General features: G+C 46.0%; 1 protein-coding gene across 3 annotated transcripts; it reads right to left on the bottom strand.

Annotated features, from left to right (window-relative positions):
* Positions 1-11,042: 11,042 nt before the first annotated feature.
* On the bottom strand, positions 11,043-18,976 carry FAM110C (family with sequence similarity 110 member C). 3 transcript variants are annotated; one of them, XR_009506391.1, is made up of 3 exons: positions 17,868-18,976; positions 15,243-15,567; positions 11,043-14,016 (listed from the first exon to the last, which is right to left on the bottom strand). XR_009506391.1 is itself a non-coding variant. In XM_059942346.1 (2 exons), the coding sequence occupies exon 1, from the start codon at positions 18,860-18,862 to the stop codon at positions 17,897-17,899; it is 966 nt and encodes a 321-aa protein (XP_059798329.1). In that variant the 5' UTR covers positions 18,863-18,976; the 3' UTR covers positions 11,043-14,016; positions 17,868-17,896. The 3 variants fall into 3 exon arrangements, 1 of the variants encoding a protein (XP_059798329.1); XR_009506392.1 differs by having other exon boundaries at positions 15,243-15,530; XM_059942346.1 differs by lacking the exon at positions 15,243-15,567.
* Between the last annotated feature and the right edge of the window lie 1,537 nt (positions 18,977-20,513).

Below are 20,513 nucleotides of genomic sequence, written 5' to 3'. Positions count from 1 at the left end.
AGATCTCCTGCCTGAGTATTTTTAAACCCAGCATTTGCTGGCTGGCTGTGGGCAGTAGGTAGCACAGCTAACACCTCATTTCTCTTTGCCCTCCTGCCACACAGTTGAGGACAAACCTGAAGCAGCGTGGATGGCGACTGGCTGAACACAATGGCAGCAGCAGACCTGGTTCTGGTCTCTCCTGATTTTTGCATTATCATCTTGATTTAACACAGGTGCCTCACATGTGGGGATTAGGAGGACACCTCTTTCTGGATGAGCACATAGCACTGAAAAGGACTTTTGTTTCTGTGATTTGCAGACTTTGGAATATAGTGTGTCTACACACTGAGGCAGGTGGTTCTGTGGTAGCACCACGTGTGTAGGTCTCAGGCCCACAGTGGCTGAGTCGCCTCACTGCCTGGCCCACTGCCAACCTGGACCATGCAAAGCTTCGCCCAACACATCTGTAACTTCTGAGCACATCTCTCCCCCAGCCGCAGGTGACAAATTGACAGTGGAGCCGAAGGGAACAGGCTCCAGGAAATGGGATGTAATTCTTAGAAATGAAGGGTTGAGTCTTGGACAAGCCTGGTGGACAGAGGCAAACTTGTGTAATGAGTAAACACAATGTGTGTCTTTTAATTAAATATTAAACCATAATGGAATGAGTGTAGAGAAGTGCCTAACATGGCTCAAATCCCAGATTTCAGATGCAGAAGTGCTGCTGTTTCAATCTGAACGAGCATAGCCATGGTTGAGGGGCTAGGGACTAAGGGATGGGCTGCACTCCCAGCCCCCTTCAATCAGCACTGCACCAGTTTTATTTATTTTCTAAATAAGGATTCTCTTTGAAAAATGATTTAAGCAACTCATTCCAATTTCCTATTTTACAAATGAAATGTAATGAAGCCCAGAGTGGTGAACTGCTTTGGTCACAGTCATCTAGTGCTCAGTCTTCTTTCATCTACAAAAGCAGAAAAGCAGTAAAACCTCCTGTGGTGATGGAATTTAGATATAACACTGTTGTCTCCCATCCTCCATCCAGCCATTCTGCTCATGTGAGGATGGCTAAAGTCCTCATCTTTTGGGGAAGGGGTGGCTAGAAAGGGACTAGCTCTTGATTACTTCAGATGTAATGCAGTTGTAAACAGCATAAGTTTTAGTGTTGTTATTTTTGTGCTTTTTGTCAGAGTAATGACCAACAGCAAATTACTTTTCATTTACCTTGCGAAGACAAGACTCCATATTTCACACAGTTGAATTTTTTGGATCCTATTCATTGAATAATGGTAGAGTTTTACTATACTAACAGTGACATTTGAACCGGTAACTCTTCCAGCTTTAGATCAGAGTCAAAAGTGAAAATGAAAGAAACAATGACCCACAAAGGAAACAGTGGACTGTTTACTTAATTTCTGCCTGTCCTAGGTAACATTCAACACTGGCAGTGCTTGGTCCAGCCCCACATCTTGCTCATAGGTGAGACCCGTCCTATTACCTAAGGCCTCCATAAGCTGGTTTCCTTCTCTTCACTCAATTTTAGTTCTAATTCCCAAGGAACACTATTTTCTAGGTTACGAGCATTTTCTGTAATAAAATAAGTGTTCTAATTTAAATTTAATTTAAATTAAATTCATACTTTTAATTTAACTATGTTTTTTTCCCAGTTTTATTGAGCTATGATTGACATATAACATTGTACAAGATTGTGTACAACATAATGATTTTATATTTGTATACAGTGCAGAATGATTACCACAATAAATTTAGTTGATGTCCATCACCTCACATATTATATTTTTTTTCTTGTGATAAGAAGTTTTAAGATCTACAATCTTATCAACTTTCAAATATACAATCCAGTATTGTTAACTATAGTCATTATACTATATGCTATCAATACATTCTTGACTGTGTCCTTCTGGGTGGCCAATCATTCCAAATATCCAGGACAGTCCTGGGCAAACCAGAGCAGCTGGTCACCTACTGTGACATAACTTTCCACTACCAATTGGAATTTAGCCAAATCAGAGTGTTTTCAAACTAGATTAGTTTTCCAAGTCTTTATACCCGGTACTCTTTAGTACTACACTTGTGTTTTGATTTATCAGAGTGCTTTCAGCCCCACACAATGGAGTCACATTGGAACTCCATTGCATGTGTCCAACTTAGTAAAGTAGCAAATATACACAAAAAAAGTTGCTAAGAGTCCTTGGAGTTCCACCTCAGCGCAGACCCTCTTTGTACACACTGCCTTATCTTCATGGAAGTGGGAGGTACTAACCCCACAGTTTTACCTGGAAATTAGCAGATTAAGCAGTAATGGGGCCACTTGAACTCCTTGAGGAAATAAATAACTCCTTTATTTCCCACCTGGCCCCTGAGGCACCACTGCCGATTGTGATTTATTCCTTAATTATTTTACCACCTCCCATTAATCACTTGGATCTAGTCTGGGCTTGTACAGCCCTGTTCAGAGTGGCTGATTTGCAGAAACCTGATCAGGGCTCTCCTAGTTAAAGGGAAGTTCTTTGCTAATGGTAATAGAGTACGCAAAAAAGCTGGAGCTATAGGAGCACCTTGGCATTCAAGGACCAAGGGTGCTATGGGGCTGGCTGAGAACACTGGATGGAGGGGAGAGAGAGCTTATTCTCATTGATTCGGCAATTTTACTTACTTAAGGGTGTGGTGACACTTGGGGCTTCTCAGGGCCTCTCTCAGAGAGTCAATAAAGAGCCATCTCCTAATTCTGCGTATTTATTTTAACTCTCCTTCTGGACCTTTTGCCAGATGAACATGGGGAAAAGGCGGGGACAGGGATGTTGACAGAGGAAAGTTAAGATAAAGTCTGAATCCATTATTTATTGAGCATCTACCAGAAACGATTCACCACAAAACAGTTATTTCCTGAGATGGTGGGTGATCCTGCAACTGGTCCAGTGGGACAAATAAAGCAGACTCAGCAGCTGGGATCCTGTTTTTGGAAGATTCTTCCTCAATCAGTCTTATTCTGCAATCGTGCCTCATTCCATCTCTTTATTCAGTGCACTCTCCCCTCAGTGCACACACATGCACGTACACATGCATGTTCAAACACACACACACACTGCCCACAGCAGGTTTCAGTCTTATCCTGAGAGTCAGAGCACTGTCAGTATCAGTCTGGATAATTGTTTGATCTTGGGTCACTTCACCCATTGGCTTCTAATTATACTAAGTTATTTGTCACTCTCTGCATGTGCTAGAGGATCCCATGCCTATCAGCCTTTGGAAACGTTATTCTCTCTGCCTCAGATGCAACCCTCCTCTTCCATGAAAACGAATTCCCATTGATCCTTTTGGACTCAGAAGCAGTTCATGACTGTGGCTGGGCATCACCAGTCTGGAGTGAGAGGGTCTGGATCTAAACATGGTTCTGTGGATCAGTAGCTTGTGACCATAGGCCACCTGCTTCATCTCAGCAAGCCTCCATTTTCACCTACTGATGAAATGATGTGATGATAATAACTGTAGCCAAGCAGAGTTGTGTAAAGGATGGTGATGGGCCGAAGAACACCAGGGGCCTCTAGCTGGGGCACCTTACTATGGCAGCTCCTGGGGCCTTGACAGCCCGCAAGTCTCCTTTTGCCGTTACTCACACTGACTGTTCAACATTATTGCCTGTGCAATCTCGGCCTCAGAGTTTTCCTCCATCGCCTATCTTCACGGTAGTGCTTGCAAGTTCCAACTCAGAAGAGGAGACATCCAAGTGCAATGTGCGTTGACCAGTGAGTGGGATCAAGAAGACACCAGGGATGGAAGCCAAAGATCAGCTAAAGAGACTGGATGCCACAAGAGAGAGGGCATGTTTCTTGGCAATTTTAATGAGGATACAGTATGTCCGGGCAGTTTATCAAGTAGGACTTGCATTTAACCTAGGCTCATTCTAATTGTGTCTGGTTTTCCATGAACATCTCTCATCAGGAAACCCAAGCTTATTCCCTGAGGCTGAGAACACCTTTGTATAAACGTACATATCTGCCTCTGATTTCAGTAAACCATTAAATTTTTTAGACTTTCCTATTCTTCAAATTGAGATTTTAACTTTAATTGTCAACTGAGGAGTACCAGGGGGGTAAAAGGCCTGTCAATGAGGGTTTACCTCTTCTGGCTGATAATCAATTCAGGGAAATGAACTGGAGAGCCCACAAGTCTGAGAAAATTAAAAGACACTATTCTCATCTACATAGAAATACACTTCAGGATGAAAAGGAGGAGAATAAACTGTCATGACAAAGCAATACTACTGATGCATATTGGCCCAGTTACAAAGGGGATAAATGGCTCACAAAAGTAGTTAATCCCTTTTGCTTTTAATAAAAGGAACAGACAGAAATCTGGGTGTGTACAATGCTGATTAATCATTTCCCAAATACTTTATGGTGCAGGTCTTGTTTTGAGTTGTCCTAGCATTAAATAAAGATCTCAGCCTTGGGAAATATTGTTTTTGAGCTCTTAAATTGTAATAACCCATCCTTCTAAGTGAGGTTCAAGTCCTTGCAATGAGGCCCTAGGCTGGTACAATTTTCCTAGACGCTTTCACTGGGGAATCTTAAGAAGTGCACACTGTGGGTACTCTGGACACACACAACACACTTGAAAAGTGCCAAAATATGTCAAATAGACCTCAGAGAGTGAGAAGAGATGAAACTGAAGGAGAATTAGAAATTGGAAGCTCATGGGAGGACACACTAGGAATTTTTTGAGTAACTCTAGAAGATCACACTGAAGTCTAACTGTTGGGCATTTTCCTTTCTGCATTTCAAAGGAGTGAAGAGGACCCCCCCATAACTTTTGCTAAGAGATATAAAATAACACAAAGAATTGGCATTCCTGGGTGGAACAAATCCAGTAATATTTCTAAGTGATGATTTTTTAAAAAAACAGAACTAGCAACGACTGTAAAGGCAATGATTTAGTTTCTTTCCTCACAACTTAGATTTATACTTGCATTTTATAAACGTTTGTCTTTAAATCCTGCTGTGAACACAAAAGTAAAGACAGACCTATAGAGCTTCAGATAAGCATATAATGGACGTGATAGAGGGATGTCTTGAAGGACAATGAAGAGGAGACGAAGGGACTTGAAACCCTGTGAACAGAAAACAAAAAGGGCAACAGTGTAACAGAGCTTTACAAATACCACGCAACTGCAAATGTGGGGTAACACCTAATGAAGCTACTGTTGTATTCATTAAGCAGCTCTTTCTGATTGGTATGTTCGCTAACCAACTATGCTAATATTTAATATTAGGTATAAAACAAAGTAGGCAAAGTTGCACCACACTACTCCAGGTATAACAAGGAGAATTTACAGAGTCATACATGAACTCTCCAAATCAAAGAAACATTCACCCGTAAACGGTTATGTTGTATAATTGTGAGTAATGTAAATACCTAAAACTTGGTGCTCTGAGAAGCCGGCAGGAATGTCTTTTGGTGCAAGAAAGATTCTCCAACCATCCTCCATGTCCTTTGACTTAGGTGGTTCTCTTTTCTTTGTATGATGAAATCAAGGATCTAAAATTGTCTGAAAAACTAGACACGCACAGTTTGTCTCATGCAGAATGGCTGGCTTTACAGCAATTGTTGTTTACAGATTATAAAACTGTTGAACAGAGAAAACAGTCAGCCTCTGCCTACAGGTTTTGTCCACATGGGATGCATACCTTACCAAGTATGGGGTCTTCCGAGCAAGCCAGTGGAGCCCCTTAATGGAAGGTGATTTTGAAATCTTGTGGCTAATTAGTAACAATATCTTTGAACCCTAAAATTTTGGTTGCAGAGTGTTTACGGAGTGTGAGGACTGGAAGCTTCCATTTGGCAACATCCAGAAAATCAGTCCATTGCTTCCAAGTCTGTCTGAAAACCGGTCAATTATTTCCACTCCAGCTATGCCACAGGGGAGCGGCATTTTAAATGAGATGGCAGTGTATGTGAAGACCCTTGTAAACATGCTCTGCAGATGTGAAGAATAATCTAGGCTTAAAATAATGTGGCGTAGGTTTTCCTTCCACTAAGGGTAAAAAACTATTTGTGTGTATGACACACAAGCTGCTATGTGCATGTGTGACCATTCAGAGCACACAAGAGAACAATCATGTCAAAATGGAACAAACATATGCACACACACACTGCACTCAACATATAAAAGGTTTTATGCAAAAGGATGAATTAGAAAATTTAATCAGGTCTCTCACTGAACTGGATAAGGTAATTAGTGGAGAATCTCATGAGAAAGCTATAGGGGCTTTTGACAGAAAGCTCTAGGAAAACCCAGAGGCCAAGACACAAAGCAGAGATGCCTCCGATAAGTTCTTCAATGATTCACTTAACCATTTAGTGAGGCTAATAGATGATCACTCCTCCACAACCGCAGGCCAATTATATCACTAAATGGAGGTGTCAGCAACTTGACTCTTTCCTCCTCTGCAAAACAGAAGCAGTAGCAATACTTGCCCCGACTACCTCAAAGATGTTTGTGAAGATCAAATGAGAAAATAGATATCAAGAGAGCCTAGTAAACTTTAAACTTCTAGATAAGTTCAAGGTAGCGGTGCTTTGCCATTAATATTCCTTGATACCTTCCAGATATTTCACTAAATGATCAGAAAAATCACACAACACTTTTTCAGAATTTCCTAGTGCAGTTTCGGTGCTTTCTCTAGACCAGAAGAATGTGTTCGCTTTCTTTCTTGTTCTCTGTTTTGAAATTCTAACCCACTCTTACTTTACTAAACCATGGTGGTGAGAGAACTTTATACACCCACTGGACCTATCACCACTGATTCCCCTTCTGCTGGAAGTAGGTCCTACACAGGGAAATGGCTAGCTAAACGCAGAGCCAATTAGCAAGTCCCACGTTCCAGAGCCGTGAAACCTGGAGAACTCCAGAAAAGAAAAAAACATTGCTACCAAGTGACGGCAGCTTGAATATATAAACTGGTTCATAAATATTTAGACAAATCATTGAGTGATAAATATATATTGAATCATTAGGGGACTAATATGATGAGAATAATAATAACTATTCAGTGTCTCCTCTGCACTAAGTGCCTTTAAAAACATTCTTCACCCTCTAAACTGCCCGTTTACTTTTTAATAAAAAGGAGACTGAGAGATGGTTTACTGCTGTCCCAGTTGCTCCAGAGGCACTTGCCTTCTGCGAGCCTCTGTTTCCATGAGCTCCCGCTCTACTGTACGGACACCACTCACGTTCGCTCTTTCAGAGCTCAGAGCTTAATCTCTCCGCAGATGCATTTTTATTAGAAAATGTTCTTCCTCGGAAAAGGCCCTGTAGCTGTCTGACAGGGTTCCTCACATCATGGACCACTGCGGGTTTACTACGCTGACCACATAAGTACATCCTGTGACCAGGGTTAGTATTGGGTGAGCAATCCTGAGGATGCTGGCAGAGTGGGTGCAACGACTTCCTGTGGCCTTCAAGTCTGAGTTCACTCAGCCCGGAGGCAACAGGAAAAGGTGACTCAGGCTTCCTTCTGCCTCTACCTGCATGGGGAAAATGTTGACTGTCGGCTATGTGCCGTAGCTTTAAAATGCACTCGAGACTTAGTGCATATCTTGCTCTTCTCTTTTACTATTGCTGAAAAAATTTCACAAACCAAAAGACGTGCCAAAGTTCCCAGTACTTCAAAGTGACCTTAAAGGAGTTCGTCCTCCTCCTTTTACAACTGTGGCCATTTCTCATTTACCTAAAAGTCTCTGGGTAGCCCCTGCAATAATCATGGTTCTGCCAGACTTCGCTGAGACGATCCAGAAGGCCTTGAGCTTCTTATCTGGCGCTGGAATTCTGTGATGTACGTGAGGTGGATGCACTCTGGGTTCGCAACACTCGTTCGTGGAGCTTGTGATGCAGCAGGTGGGCCGTCACCCAGTTTGGCATTTTGCCTCACTGGCCCAAGCTCTTCTGGCACAGCTTCCTTGCTCCCCCTCCGATTTTCTCTTTATTTAAGACTCTATTTCTAAGGCACATGCCGTCTCATGTAAAATGACCAACACACCCTACACCATGAGAGCCTGTCCCGTAGCGCGGACATTTGCACGCTGCCCCGAGCCTTCTCAGCGCGTGAGACGTGGGGCAGCGTCTCCACCCTCACCGGAGCCACTCAGCGGACGGAAATGGGGACAGTCATGTAATGCGGGAGTGGCTGCTTGGATAGAATCCTGCTTACGTTCTGATCTGTTGAATTAGTCTGCGCCCTTGAGAAGTTACGAAATTCTTCAAGCCTTCTGGCTCTCATTTACTTCTTAAAAGAGAGAGTGCGGCGGCTTTTGGAACCAGGCAGATTTAGGTCCATACTCTGACTTCTCCAGCATATTAGTTCCCTGACCCGAGCAGGTACTAAATCTCTCCACACCTCAGCTACCTCACAGGTTAAAATGGTGCTCCTGATAGACTGGTGTGAGGCTAAGGTAGAATAACGAAGGGGAGCGCTTCGTCCTGCTCCTGCTGCAGGCGCCCAGGAAGTGCGGGCCCCTCCTGGGCTGCGGTGACCAGCTTCTTCCAGGGAGCTAGGCCCTCCCAGGAGCAGGACTAACACCAGAGAAGCACCTAACCCTTCTTCATCCTCACCACATGACCTTCCCCACCAGACAGGAAACACTCTACCTAAGCTGCCCTAATTTAAGGCAAGCGTGAAAATGCCAAACCCTTAACGCCATGAACTTCAAGTTCTCATGTGCTCACGGTAGTTTTGGCATTAATTTCCTCAGAGTGGGAATTAAAGTGAAATCGAGAGCTTGGCATGGAGATGTGTGCTGAGCAAGGTGCTCTCTTAGGGTGTCCCATCTTCCCAGCTGGCTGGGGACTGAAGATTCTCCGAGGACACCAGAAAGTTCCCGGCAGACAGGGACAGCTGGTTGCCCGGCTCACGTTCAGCAACTAGGGCAGGGCTGGGAAGGAGCCTGGACAGACGCGGGGGCGTCCCCCGGCTGGAGGCTGGGGCGGTGGTACACGAGTCCTAACATTCCTTCCAGCTTTGACGGTCTGTGGTCCCGGGTCCCTGCCCACCTCCGCAGATGCCGCACGGACATTCTCTCTGGCGCCTGACTCACCCCCGCAAGGAAGCGGCCTGAGAGCTCTCTACTGGCACTTCGGATGCACCCCTCTCCGGACTGTGGGTGCTGCAGTCCTGACTGCCAAGCACAGGAGGCCCAGCCTGCACCCAGCTGTGTACCTCCAAGGGCGTGTCCTTGACGCAGCCTCAGAGGTCAGCAGAGGAAACACCGCCCCTTCGCGAGAGCGGGCCTGCCTTGGCCTCTGGCAGTCACCGCTTCTTTGCTATCTCGACTTTTTATTCTATTTGAAAAGAGGACTTCCTCTAAGAGCCAGGAAAGCCACACAGTCCTTTATCAACAACGTTCTGACTGGATACAGACCAAGCCCCGAGGCCCCATTTGTAATGCGTTCTGCTTTTTATTCACTTTAGACTTCACATGAATTTGGAGGGTGAAGGGCCTCCAGGGATTAAAATAAACCATTTGTAACTTGCATGTTTTATTTCCCAGTAGCTTGACTCTTTTTATGATTTGGACTTTGGGTTCCATTTATGGTTCAGACAGATTGGCCAATAAATAGAAACTACAAAACGAAGGGTCCTATTGAAATCCGTGAGGCTGGCTCATGGCGCCGCTCGCTTCTGTCTGCTCGACTTTACTCTGCTTTATCCCCTCCCCCACCTTCCATCTGCGTGTTTCCCACGTCTGTCATCTAACTGTTGGCCTATCTACCCTTTACTGAGTATCTGACCTTCCTCCTAGAACATATGCCGTCATGGCAGGGCGCCTGGGGAGCCCCAGTGCCTACTGTGGTATCTGGCTCCTCAATACATGAACGTGGGTGAATCTGCTTGTTATCAGTGGGTTGTCCTTGATTATAGCCGCTACTGCTCAGGACCATGAGTGTTTCAACAGCAGGGTATGCATTTACTGGATACCATAATTTCCATTCTGGCACTTGTAGCAAGAGTCCTACTTAAGCTCAAAATTGAGTATCCCACAGGCTATATACTAAAGTCAAGATTCCAATCTTTCCATATCTGTTTCTGTGGCTCGGTTTCTCACTTTCTAAAGACATCAATATTCTGTTTCGACTTAAAGATGAATAGTTATCAATGGTTTAATACATTCTCCCCTGCAGAAAGCATTTCAATTTTAATGACAATTTTCAAGGAGATAACACAAAGATGACAATTGTAGGATTGGGGACATTGTAGCAGAGATAATGAGGAAAATATTACTGGATAGGAGCACATTGTCTGGTGTTTCTGTATTTTCTCCCCATGAACTGTTCCTTCCTACTTCCATGACCAGAGTTATAAGCTCCTGGTTGAGACCTTAATTTCCTTCTTGCTCGATATTTCCAACCTGGAACATTTAACTATTATATAAATTAATTTATCTCATCACAGAAAACGCAAGCAAAGTCGAAACATCTAACCACTGTGCATCACTTCATTGTTTCTGTCTTATCAAATTTTCAAAAAGGGAAACAGAAAGGTGAGAACTCATGTTTACCTGAAGGAAGACAATGACAGGTGCTGTTGGATTCTGTGACGGAAGCCACATAGCACGATGTCTGGACAGTTTCTGAACAGTTACAATCAGAGAGTTTCTACAGTCCCTGGGGGCTTGTCCATGGTCTTCGTGGAAATACAGGGTAAACTATTCTCCTCAAGAATCCTGTCTTTGGACGCTTGTGTGGATTTGTGCATAAGCCACTGCAGGACTGAAAGAGAAGCTGGCCTGGCTCAACCAGATCAGCGATTTAGAGACTGGACTTCCCCACTGGCTGAGGCCTACATCTCCAGTCCCAGCAGATACAGAGAGCAAACCTGATGTACGTAGAGTTTGCCTTCACCAAGCAGTTAACTAATGGGAAAGGTAACAAACTATACTCTCATTTTTATCTTTGGACCCATTTTACAATGATAGTATTAATAAACCATGAAGAAAATAAATTTAAACAAAAGACTGATGAAACAAAGAAAACCAACGTGCTAAATATTCAAACTGTTTTTATTGCATTCCGTCTCCAGGGAGAACTGGAGACTTTGGGTACCACATGGCTCTCCTGGGTCAAGTTTTAGAATGCGCTCCTCATTTCTACTGATAATCTGTTGAGATGATATTAGGAAAAAAGGGAGAAAGCCAAAGATTTGAGTAATTATAATAAGCATACTCTTGCTTCAGTTTTTTCACATTGTACAAATTCATAAAGTAATACTAAAAATGATAAAAAATACTTTATTTCTTTGATACAGAATGTACAATATTGCACTCATGTCGCAAGTAGTGTGTAGAAAAAATGAACTCTATTCAGAAACAGCCATAACAATTGTCTGGGCCTGATATTTTATGGAATCACCAACTATAACTACAGCACTGCACCTTTAACCCACTGAAAAGGGCAACGTTTGATAAAGCCTTCTTTGTAGTCCAGTGTCAGTGACCAGCAGTTTAGAAACTATATGCATCAGTATATAGTGAGGAAACTTTCCAGTTACATAAATACCTTTCACTCTGAGGCACTGATGACCTGTACCCACGTATTAATGAAATAGATACTATCAAGATATTTTCCATGCTGTATCAATAATTTTTTCTCTCCATTGTGCTTAATCATATTATCTGAGAAGCTATTCTTTTGTGAACAAAAGAAACTATTTTGCAGCAATAGTGAAAAGCAATTACAAGCTTTTTCATTCAGATTGAGCAACAAAGTTTGATTTTCTCAAAGTCACTCAGCAAATTGGGGTAATTCAGTTAGGAAAGGACCCCTGGCCTCCAACCACACACTCAGACCCAGAGCTTAGGCATGAATCTGAACGGACAAGAGGGAGCGTTAACCCATCCTGCTGGGGTCTGGGGATTCCCTGTTCCTGGCAGCTACTTCCAGGAGTCGCCTCCACTGAAGCGCAAATGCTTCTCGAAGATCTTGGTGCTTTTAAATGGTAACCAATTTGTTTTTCTCTTTTTTCATCTATTACATGGATGGTAGAGTCTGCACCATTTTGATCTCAGATAAATCTGAGCTAGCTTTCGGTTCATCCTATTCTGACAATAGAAAGGCACATAACAATTTTACTTAAAGCATTCACATATAAAATTAATGGAACCTGTAAACAAGGGAACTGCATATATGAAAAGGCCCTTTAAAGAAAACTCCTCTCATCTTTGACATTATCTTTTAAACTAAGTGTAATCCAGTGAACAGCAAAACAGCAGCATTTTTAAAAAAACAACAGGGAAAAATTTCTTAGAGCAGGGAATCTTTGTCTTTCTAGAGACTACATTGACAGAGGTAGTCAGCCAACAGAGCCTCCCCAAATGCGCATCTGTGTTTTACTTAAAAACAAGTCCCCACAGTACTGAGCACTTTATAGAGTAGTGAACGCTCTGCTTACACTCAAATTTGGAAATTCAGTTAAACAACATACAAAAACATAACCAAGGAGAGAATGATTTTAAATTATCCTGATAAAAACTAAAACCATATGAAGTGTAGGAAAACTATTTCAAGACCAATAACTATGTAAAAATAAATATTTAAGTAACTCAAGGACTTATTCTCACACTAAAAGTTACAAAAATAGAATACAATATTAAACAAATACATGAATATATCAAAATTGGTTTATAAAATATTGTACCATTGAGAAACCTATTTCTCTTCCCTCCCGATTCTTCTAATAATTTTATTCTTGAAGGGACATATTTTGATAAAACATTGTAAGCTTTGACCAGGTGACAAATTTTCTTTGGGTTGTCATCATGCATACAAAATTCCTCTCAGAAGTTTCTGAATCTGAAATCTATTTACTCTGAGTGTCATGAGCTGGTTCAGATTTAGGGTCACAGTAACTCCTTACCGACACCCAGAGGCTAACCCTTGTCTCAAACACACCCTTTTCAGAGAAGGGTGAACTGTTGCCAAGTTTGGAATGATTGCCTGATAGGTGGGTGTGTGAATTAGACCAGAGAGCAGGGCATGTCACATGTCATGAGTCCATGTTCTGTCTAAACTGAGGCTTTTTATCCTTTTGGAAGCTGGGAACAAGAGAACCATGGAGGCACATTCTAAACGGTGCTGCAGAAGAGGACCACTGCTGTTGATCTGAAGGAACGAAGCTCCAATATTCTTCTGCCAACTCTCAAGGAACTGTCCAAGTACAAGAAAAGGTTTCCTAACAGTATTTCAGCTCTTTATCTTTTAATGGTACCTCTGCATGTCTACAACCCAACAGGAGCGGCGTTCACAGAATGACCTTGCAGCTCACAAGTGGTTTTAAAAGTGCTTTCTGATTCATTTCATAAGATGATCAGTTGCACAGTTTGGCAATTCACTGTAGTTTACAGGGCAGTGGTGCTTAGAAATTGAGGTCTACCTGTGAGTATGCAAGTGTGAGCATGTGTTTGCTCTTTGTTAGCCAGAGAATTTGTGTAGAATATAACTTCTTCTGATCACAGAACTTTGATTTAGATGGTGCCAATCCATCCAATATGATTGAAGAAGTAAATACCATGGCATTCATGTTTGCTTTTCATGCTCTTTGCCTTTTTTTCTTTTTAAAATTAATTTAGATATCATTAAAATGTATCATTGTACCTCTTTGTCAGCAAGCCACTCAAAAAGATGCCCTTGAAAATATTTCCAAGCAGCTTTTCCCTCTTCTGCTGCTCTCTGGAAGCAAGAATAGGTCTACCTAACACAAGAAAATATCTTCCAGAGCTTCAGCTGTGTCATAACAGTTATAACTCAGCTAATTTCCAAGTTCTATGCTCCCATCTTCTCCATAGCACTTCAAACCTTCTGAAATTGCTTAGGCTTCTTCAATGGTGTGCTTTATTCCTGGGAAAACAGCAATCATATGGACACCTGGGTACACTGGACAAAACCTGGCAGTGAGGATGGCCTGGGGTCCCAATCATCCAGATGTACTTCAAGGAGTCCCAACTGTCGGGAAGGCTTGCTTCCTGAGGAGTAAGGAAAGAGCTGTCAATCAACACCAGTCTAGGCAAAAGTTATAAAGCCAAGCATTGAACTACAAAGTCTGGTCCCTGCAGTTTTTGGTTTTGTGATATTTTCTGCATTTTAAACATCTCCTTTGCACATTTTAAATTCTGAAGAGAATCAGGAGCAAAAGCAGCCATCATCTGGTTTCTCTGTATCCATCTCCCTGCAGGCCTTTTTCTGGGGCAGTAAAGAAAACTTTCTTTGAATGTTGATTGGTAAGGCCCAGTGCCCACTAGCACACAGCTGGACAACAAAATAGAACACAAAGCAAGCAGTACAAATAAATTTTTAGAGGCAAACAGATTCTTCGCTCTCAAATACAAATCTCTCTAAAAGGCCCAGGGGCTGGCCTGAAGACAGAGTAGGTAGCCTTATTACAGCTCAAGCCACTAGTTTACCTAAAATGCACTCTTAGTTGGTGACTACAGAGCTTCCCAGCTAGTCAAAAAAGAAAGAAGCAGAAAGTCAGGAGTGTCCCAGTTTGTTTGCTCTATCTCCCCATGGCACCTTTGCAGATGGTGAGACAGTTCCACCCCCTAGCTTTTCAGTTGCCCACATCTACCAAAGAGAAATCTGAAGAGAGCTGGGCAATGTCTGAGATTTTGGCCTTAAAACCAAACAATGTTTATCCCTAATTAATTCAAAGGACAAGTTACCATTCTTTCAGAACAATATTAAAATCAGTAACATATAGTCTGTGCAAAAGATAGAAAACCAGAAACCTAAATTTTGGCAGGCCTATCATTTTAATGAATTGAATGACAGGAAGATGATTAAACACCAGTAGACAGAAGAGCAGTTTTCAGGAATTATGCACTGGGAAACAGCATACCAAAATTATCCACATGTGACTATCTATCACTAATGGATCCCAGGGGGACTGCGTGCAGATTCTACAAGTCATTCTCCAGCTCTGATATTCTCAGTTTGCGAAAGCAAATATTTTTACTCCATGGGGTAATAAATTTGTGAACCTTTTATTTAATTCTGGATGGGATATTTTTATTTTACTTTATAATATCTCTATCTACCAAGGGGACAAAAACCTCCATATAAAATGTTTTCTTTTTCACTTAGAAAGCATGTATTTGTTCATCTCAAATTTTCTGAATTTTTCATGACATCTTAAAATGAATCCGTATGGACTCCAACACAAATGTCCTGATAAACTAGAGAAAAATTACACCTTGTAGTCTTGCTTCCACAGCTCCCAGAAGTTATGGAATTAATCTCGGGCAAGTAATCCTGTGAGAAAAGGTCAGCTGCATTTTGTTCAAGCTGCCAGAAGACCCTCACCAATGAAGGCAAAGGGTCTGAGCTCTCTCCTGGCTCTTCTTCAGAGGGGACTTCGTGTCTGCGGACGGCGAGTCGAGGGGCCAGGATCGTGGGCAGACATCATCCCAGTCCCAGTGAGCTGGAGAAAGGACGTGCATTTCTTCCTCACAATTCTCCGAGCAGCCAGCCCTTAGGTGTCCTGGGTGGAAGTTCAAATAACCTGAGCTGTTTTGGGTCTAGAAGAGTAAATATGTAGAGAAAATCTTTACAGTGCTGGTGCTTGCCAATGCCATACAGCAAACTGGGCAGGTTCCGTGTCAATTCCATCTCCCTTCTCTGAGCGGTAATATGAAACAGCTCAGGATACAGGTGACACCGTCCCCCGCTTGAACAAACAGGGTTACGCAGAGGGAGGGAGGGGGGAGTGAGTGACCTCTGTTCTCCTGCAGAGGCTCACGCTGGGCAGTTTCCTAAACCTGTGTCACTTTCTCTCTTGCCTCAACTACTTCTCTGTCATAAAAGTGAAAGTTGTTACAGGCTAACCAACCTTCTTAAATCTTTCACAGGCTCAGACCTAAAAGGAAAGGTTATTTGGAAAGTTACTTCATGGACTGAATCCTAAACTCCCTCTCAGGCTTTCACACTGGAGCACTGCGGGTGAGCGTGGGGCTGGGTCTCCACGGATCAGAGGAGAGTGCTTTTATTTTGTTGGTGTCAGGTTTTATTTTGGTGTGTTTGTGCACCATTGTGTTACTTCAGCACTATTTGCACCACCAATTTTACCTATACTCTTTGCATAAAATACAGTGCACTCTGGCCACCTGGAAGGAGCTTATTTATAAGTTTACTTTTTACATACTACAATAGACGACAGTTTTTTTGTTTTCCTTTTCTTGGTTACAGTGGTGGAACACAGACGTACAGACTACTGACTATATGGAATCGTAAAGCATAGAGGTTGGAAAGCATCTGCTATCTGCCTTCGTTTTATGGACAATGGGAGCCTAAGCTAGAAGTGCGGGAGTGGCTGCTACCAGAAGCCCTCCCCACGCCCGCTGACAGCTCCATCCCACACAACATCCCTCTGGGACATGCTGGCCCCTGCCGCTTCCTTCCTCCACATCAGGGTGTTCATGGCCAACCCTAACCCTCGCCAGCATTCACTCATCTCAGTTCCCAAGACAACCGGTGAAAAGTACCAGTTAATGTGTGCTTTTAGTTTAAATTCTGACTGCCTATATACATTCCTTGGGGATTCAGGCTAGTGGAAATGCAACAATCCTCAATGAACTACAAGGGAGCACTTAAGTCATGACCCTTCTGAGTCCAAGAGAAACAATGAACTCCTCTCTTTTTGCGAATTGTCACAACCGTACCAAGACCATGGCCACTGGGGGAAGTTAGGCTTTTTCCAGGCCTCAAACACAGGTGAGCTGTGTGCATCGTGTCTGCGGCAGACTCCCTCACCATGCTGAAGACTGATACTGTGTGTTCAATTACTCATCTCAAGGGCAGAAAAAATACTTCCACCACATGAATTTCACAAACACCTGTAGCAAGTTTTCAGTGCAGGGTCAGAGAAAACAAGATATTGCAATGTTTAAAATCTTGGTTCCCAAAGAGAACCCTGAAAAGCTACCTTCCCTTCTCTCTTCACTACCCCCGGAAATGCCCTCTCCACAGAGGTGACAGTGAGGATAAGCATTCCTTAGTTCCCCAGGGAAAAAGAACTTCTCGAGATCAACCCTGAGCTACTGATGTCCAAGGGGAAGAAACTTATCTCCCAAATTATCATCAGAGGCAAATAAAATACAGAATCACTGCCGAGTAGAACTCTAAGATGCTAGTTATGATCTAGTCCAGCTCCCAGTTCAACAAACTGAAGCTCCTTCTTGTGAACTAAGCTGCTCCAGCGACTCTCCGTAGGAAGGTCTCCAAACAATTTGAACAAAATTTAGCCAAATAAAGATCTTTGCAGCTAAATGAATGTCAAACTGCTGACAAGATCCTGTAGAGAAGTTCTCCTCCCTCCCACTTGGGTAAAGGCCTCCAGGAAGTGCAGGGCCTTCCTTTCTGCTGGAGGGGAGCTGGCAGCCCCACCCCAGGGCCACAGGCTGACCAGTCAACTCACATCAAAGCTCTGGATGCCCACAGGAACTGGGGCCCTCAGGCTATGTTGAAATCAGGATTACAGCTGAGGTGTAAAACCACTCCCTAACTGAGCATTTATAATCCCAATGTCTCCACTTTTCACAGTAGTAGACCAACTGGGATGGTGTTAGTGTTCACAATTACCTTTCCAGGCAGCCAGAAACCGCACACTCAGAAGAACTGGTGCAGGCCCTGCGGGCACCTGGCCTGGCGGCCCTTCTGCTCTTCAGCAGCGGCCTCTCTGACGCAAGAGCCTCTGCGTCTCCATCGCTAGGGTCCCTCGCTACTCGAGAAGGCTGGAGCTACCCGGCTCGCTCGGTCACTCCCCAAGCTCTCACAGGCTCGCCACACACACACACCCCTCCCGGCCTCTCTGGACGCAAACCTCGGTCCGGGTATCCCGGGGCGCAGCGGTCACGCCGGGCCCTGCAGCCCCTGGCCGGGGGTCTCCTTGGCCTTCTTACAGGTGTACAGCCACTTGATGATGCGGGCGTTCCTCTCGACCACCGAGGTGGTGCTGGGCACCTGCTCCGTCAGCTCTCCCTCCTGCAGCCCCTCGTCGCCGCCGCTGTGCCGGGAGAAGCCGCTGTCGGAGGTGGCGACGCTCACGCTGCGGACCTTGCGGGCGACGAGGTCCGACCCGGCGGAGAAGTTCTCCCGCCCGAGCGCCTCCACCACCTCGGGCTCCAGGCCGCAGTACTGGAAGAAGGTGTCAAATTCGGCCAAGGACGCGGAGTAGCGCGCGCTGAGGTCGGACTGCGAGCGCTGCAGCCCCCGGTGCCTCGCCCCGAGCAGCTCCGGACCCCGGGGCGCAGCCGGGACTCTGGAGGGCGCCCTGACCGGCGGGGCGGGGGCCGGGGGCGCGGAGGGCCCTGGCACCGCGGGAGCCGCGACGGGGCCGGGCTCGGTCGGGGCGGCCTCCGGGGCCCTGGCCCCGCCCTCCTCCCCCACCCGGGACGTGCCGGGCGACCCAGGCGTCTTGTCCTTGCCCGGCCCCTGGAAGAGCTTCTTCACCAGGCCTCCCCTGGGGCTGTCGGCTCCCGACCCTCGGACGAACTCGCATTTCTGTCGGTAGATAACCAGCGAGTCCGGCCTCAGCGGCTTCCGCGCTATGGCCCTGCGCGCCACCGGACCGGGGACGCGCGCCGGGGGCCGAGGGTCGCCCGCCTGCCCTTGGCTCGCCCCGGGGCTGCTGCCCTCGCAAGCCGGGCCTGGGCCGGCTCCCGGCGGGCCCCGCACGTACTTGGAGCGGTCGGCTGCCAGCCTTTCCACCGCGCTCCTGCGCGTCGGCCCCGCCGCGTCCCGGGCCCGGGGGGCCCCGGAGTCCCGGGACAGGAGGCGCTCGCTCGGGGGCGCGTCCAGGGCTGGCAGGGCGCGCATCCTCGGGGCTCGACAAACTGCGGAAACGCGCTGCGGCCGCGGCGCCCGTCAGGCCGCCAGCCAATTCCGAAGTCCGCGAGAGGTGGGGAGCGGCTCCCCAGTTCCCGCCGGCCGGTCGGGAGCCTGGGCGAACACGAGTCCGCGCGGATTGGCTAGTTGCCTCGGTCCCCGCCCCGCCGGCTCCGCCCCGCCTGCTGCCGCCCCCGCCCCTCTCCGCGCGCCTGGTTCCCGGGTCCCCGCCCCGCCCACACTGGCTCCGGGCAGCCAGTAGCCGGGAGGACAGCGGGCGGACCTGCCCCGAGGGGGCTGCGCGCGGAGCCCGGCGCTCCGCAGCTGGGAGGGCCAGCCTGCGCCACAGGGCAGAGGAACGGGGAGGGACCGCGTTGGTTCAGATCCAGGTATCAACCGCCTCCTCCCAGCCTGGGAGTGCCTCGGGTCCCCGTTGGACGCTGGCATTTCCGGACTGGGGGAGGGCAGAGCGGCTCACGGGCTCCCCCCTCGGCAGGTGTCTCGTGTCCTTTGAATTCTTAAAGTGACCTCAGCGTGTTTGGAAACTTGTGACTCTTTGATTTCTTAAATCTCTACCTGAGCACTACTCTTAACTGTCAGAAAGAAAAGTCTATAAAAGGAAAGGAAACGCATCGCAGGACAGGTCAGTCTATGTGTTAGGTAGAAAGAACCCAGGAACCGGGTAGGGACCTGGATTGCGTCCAGACTCCGTCAGGAGGCCGACGGGGGGCCTAACCAGACCGGAGCACCTGGTGCCGGGACCCGCTGGAGAGCAGTGGTGTCGGAGGCGAGGCTCAGTGGATTTGGAAAAAAACCTGAACAAATTCCCAGAATGACTGCTGTTTTTACCGTAATCAGTGCAGCGGGGAAACCACGGGTTCACCGGGGTAGTGGATCAGCCTAGGAATGCCAGAAGTCTAAGGCGAAACATTTCCAAAATTCCATTCTTTCAAAAGTTGGACAAAGGACTAAAAATATCTGCCAGACGAGTGAAATATCCACGTTATCTCATGTTAAGGCCGACTCCAAGACAGGCTGACCTTCAAAGTTGTGGTCGAGTGCGCCTGGTGCAGGGCAACACAGCAGCCCGTGGGCTGCAGGCAGGAAGGTGCCTTAGGTCTGGGTCTGATTACGTTTCCAGAAATGCCAGTGGGCACCAAGAGGGGGCTTGTGGTGAGTCAGCAGGAGCCGCAGCTGAATGATTTCAAACAGGTTTGGCAAACTGGCGCCTACTGACCACCAACCCCCCAGGATCGCAGCAGGTGCCAAATGCGTCCTTGCACCGTGAGTTTCCGTGAGGCCAAATCCTGTCGTCAGTGACAGAAACACAAGAAACCAGGTCTCCTGAGAATCGGACTACCCAGTTAGTGTGACCAGAAAATGCCACACTGATGCGAAAAGATGACTGTGGTCCTGAAGGTGAGAGAGAGAGAGATGGAGCTGGTGCCAGCTCCTGGGTTGGGCACACTGTTTCCCACAGTAGGATACTACTGGTGGAGGGGGACCAGGTGGGAGCCCAAAATCCAGGCTTTTCTCTGCTCAGGCGGCCTGGTCTATTGTCAGTCAGAGAAAAAAAATCTTCTTAATTGCTTAGCCCAAAGTGGCTCCTTTTCCTCCTTTGCACTTCATGTGCAATTGCAGC

Source organism: Balaenoptera ricei, chromosome 13 (assembly GCF_028023285.1).
Source record: "Balaenoptera ricei isolate mBalRic1 chromosome 13, mBalRic1.hap2, whole genome shotgun sequence".
Lineage (NCBI taxonomy): Eukaryota > Metazoa > Chordata > Mammalia > Artiodactyla > Balaenopteridae > Balaenoptera > Balaenoptera ricei.
The sequence above is the reverse complement of the archived record's forward strand: the minus strand, read 5'-3'. Positions and strand labels throughout refer to the sequence as shown.

Bases quoted from the DNA above. Each gene is read 5' to 3' on its own strand.
- FAM110C (XM_059942346.1), bottom strand. From the start codon at position 18,862: ATGCGCGCCCTGCCAGCCCTGGACGCGCCCCCGAGCGAGCGCCTCCTG.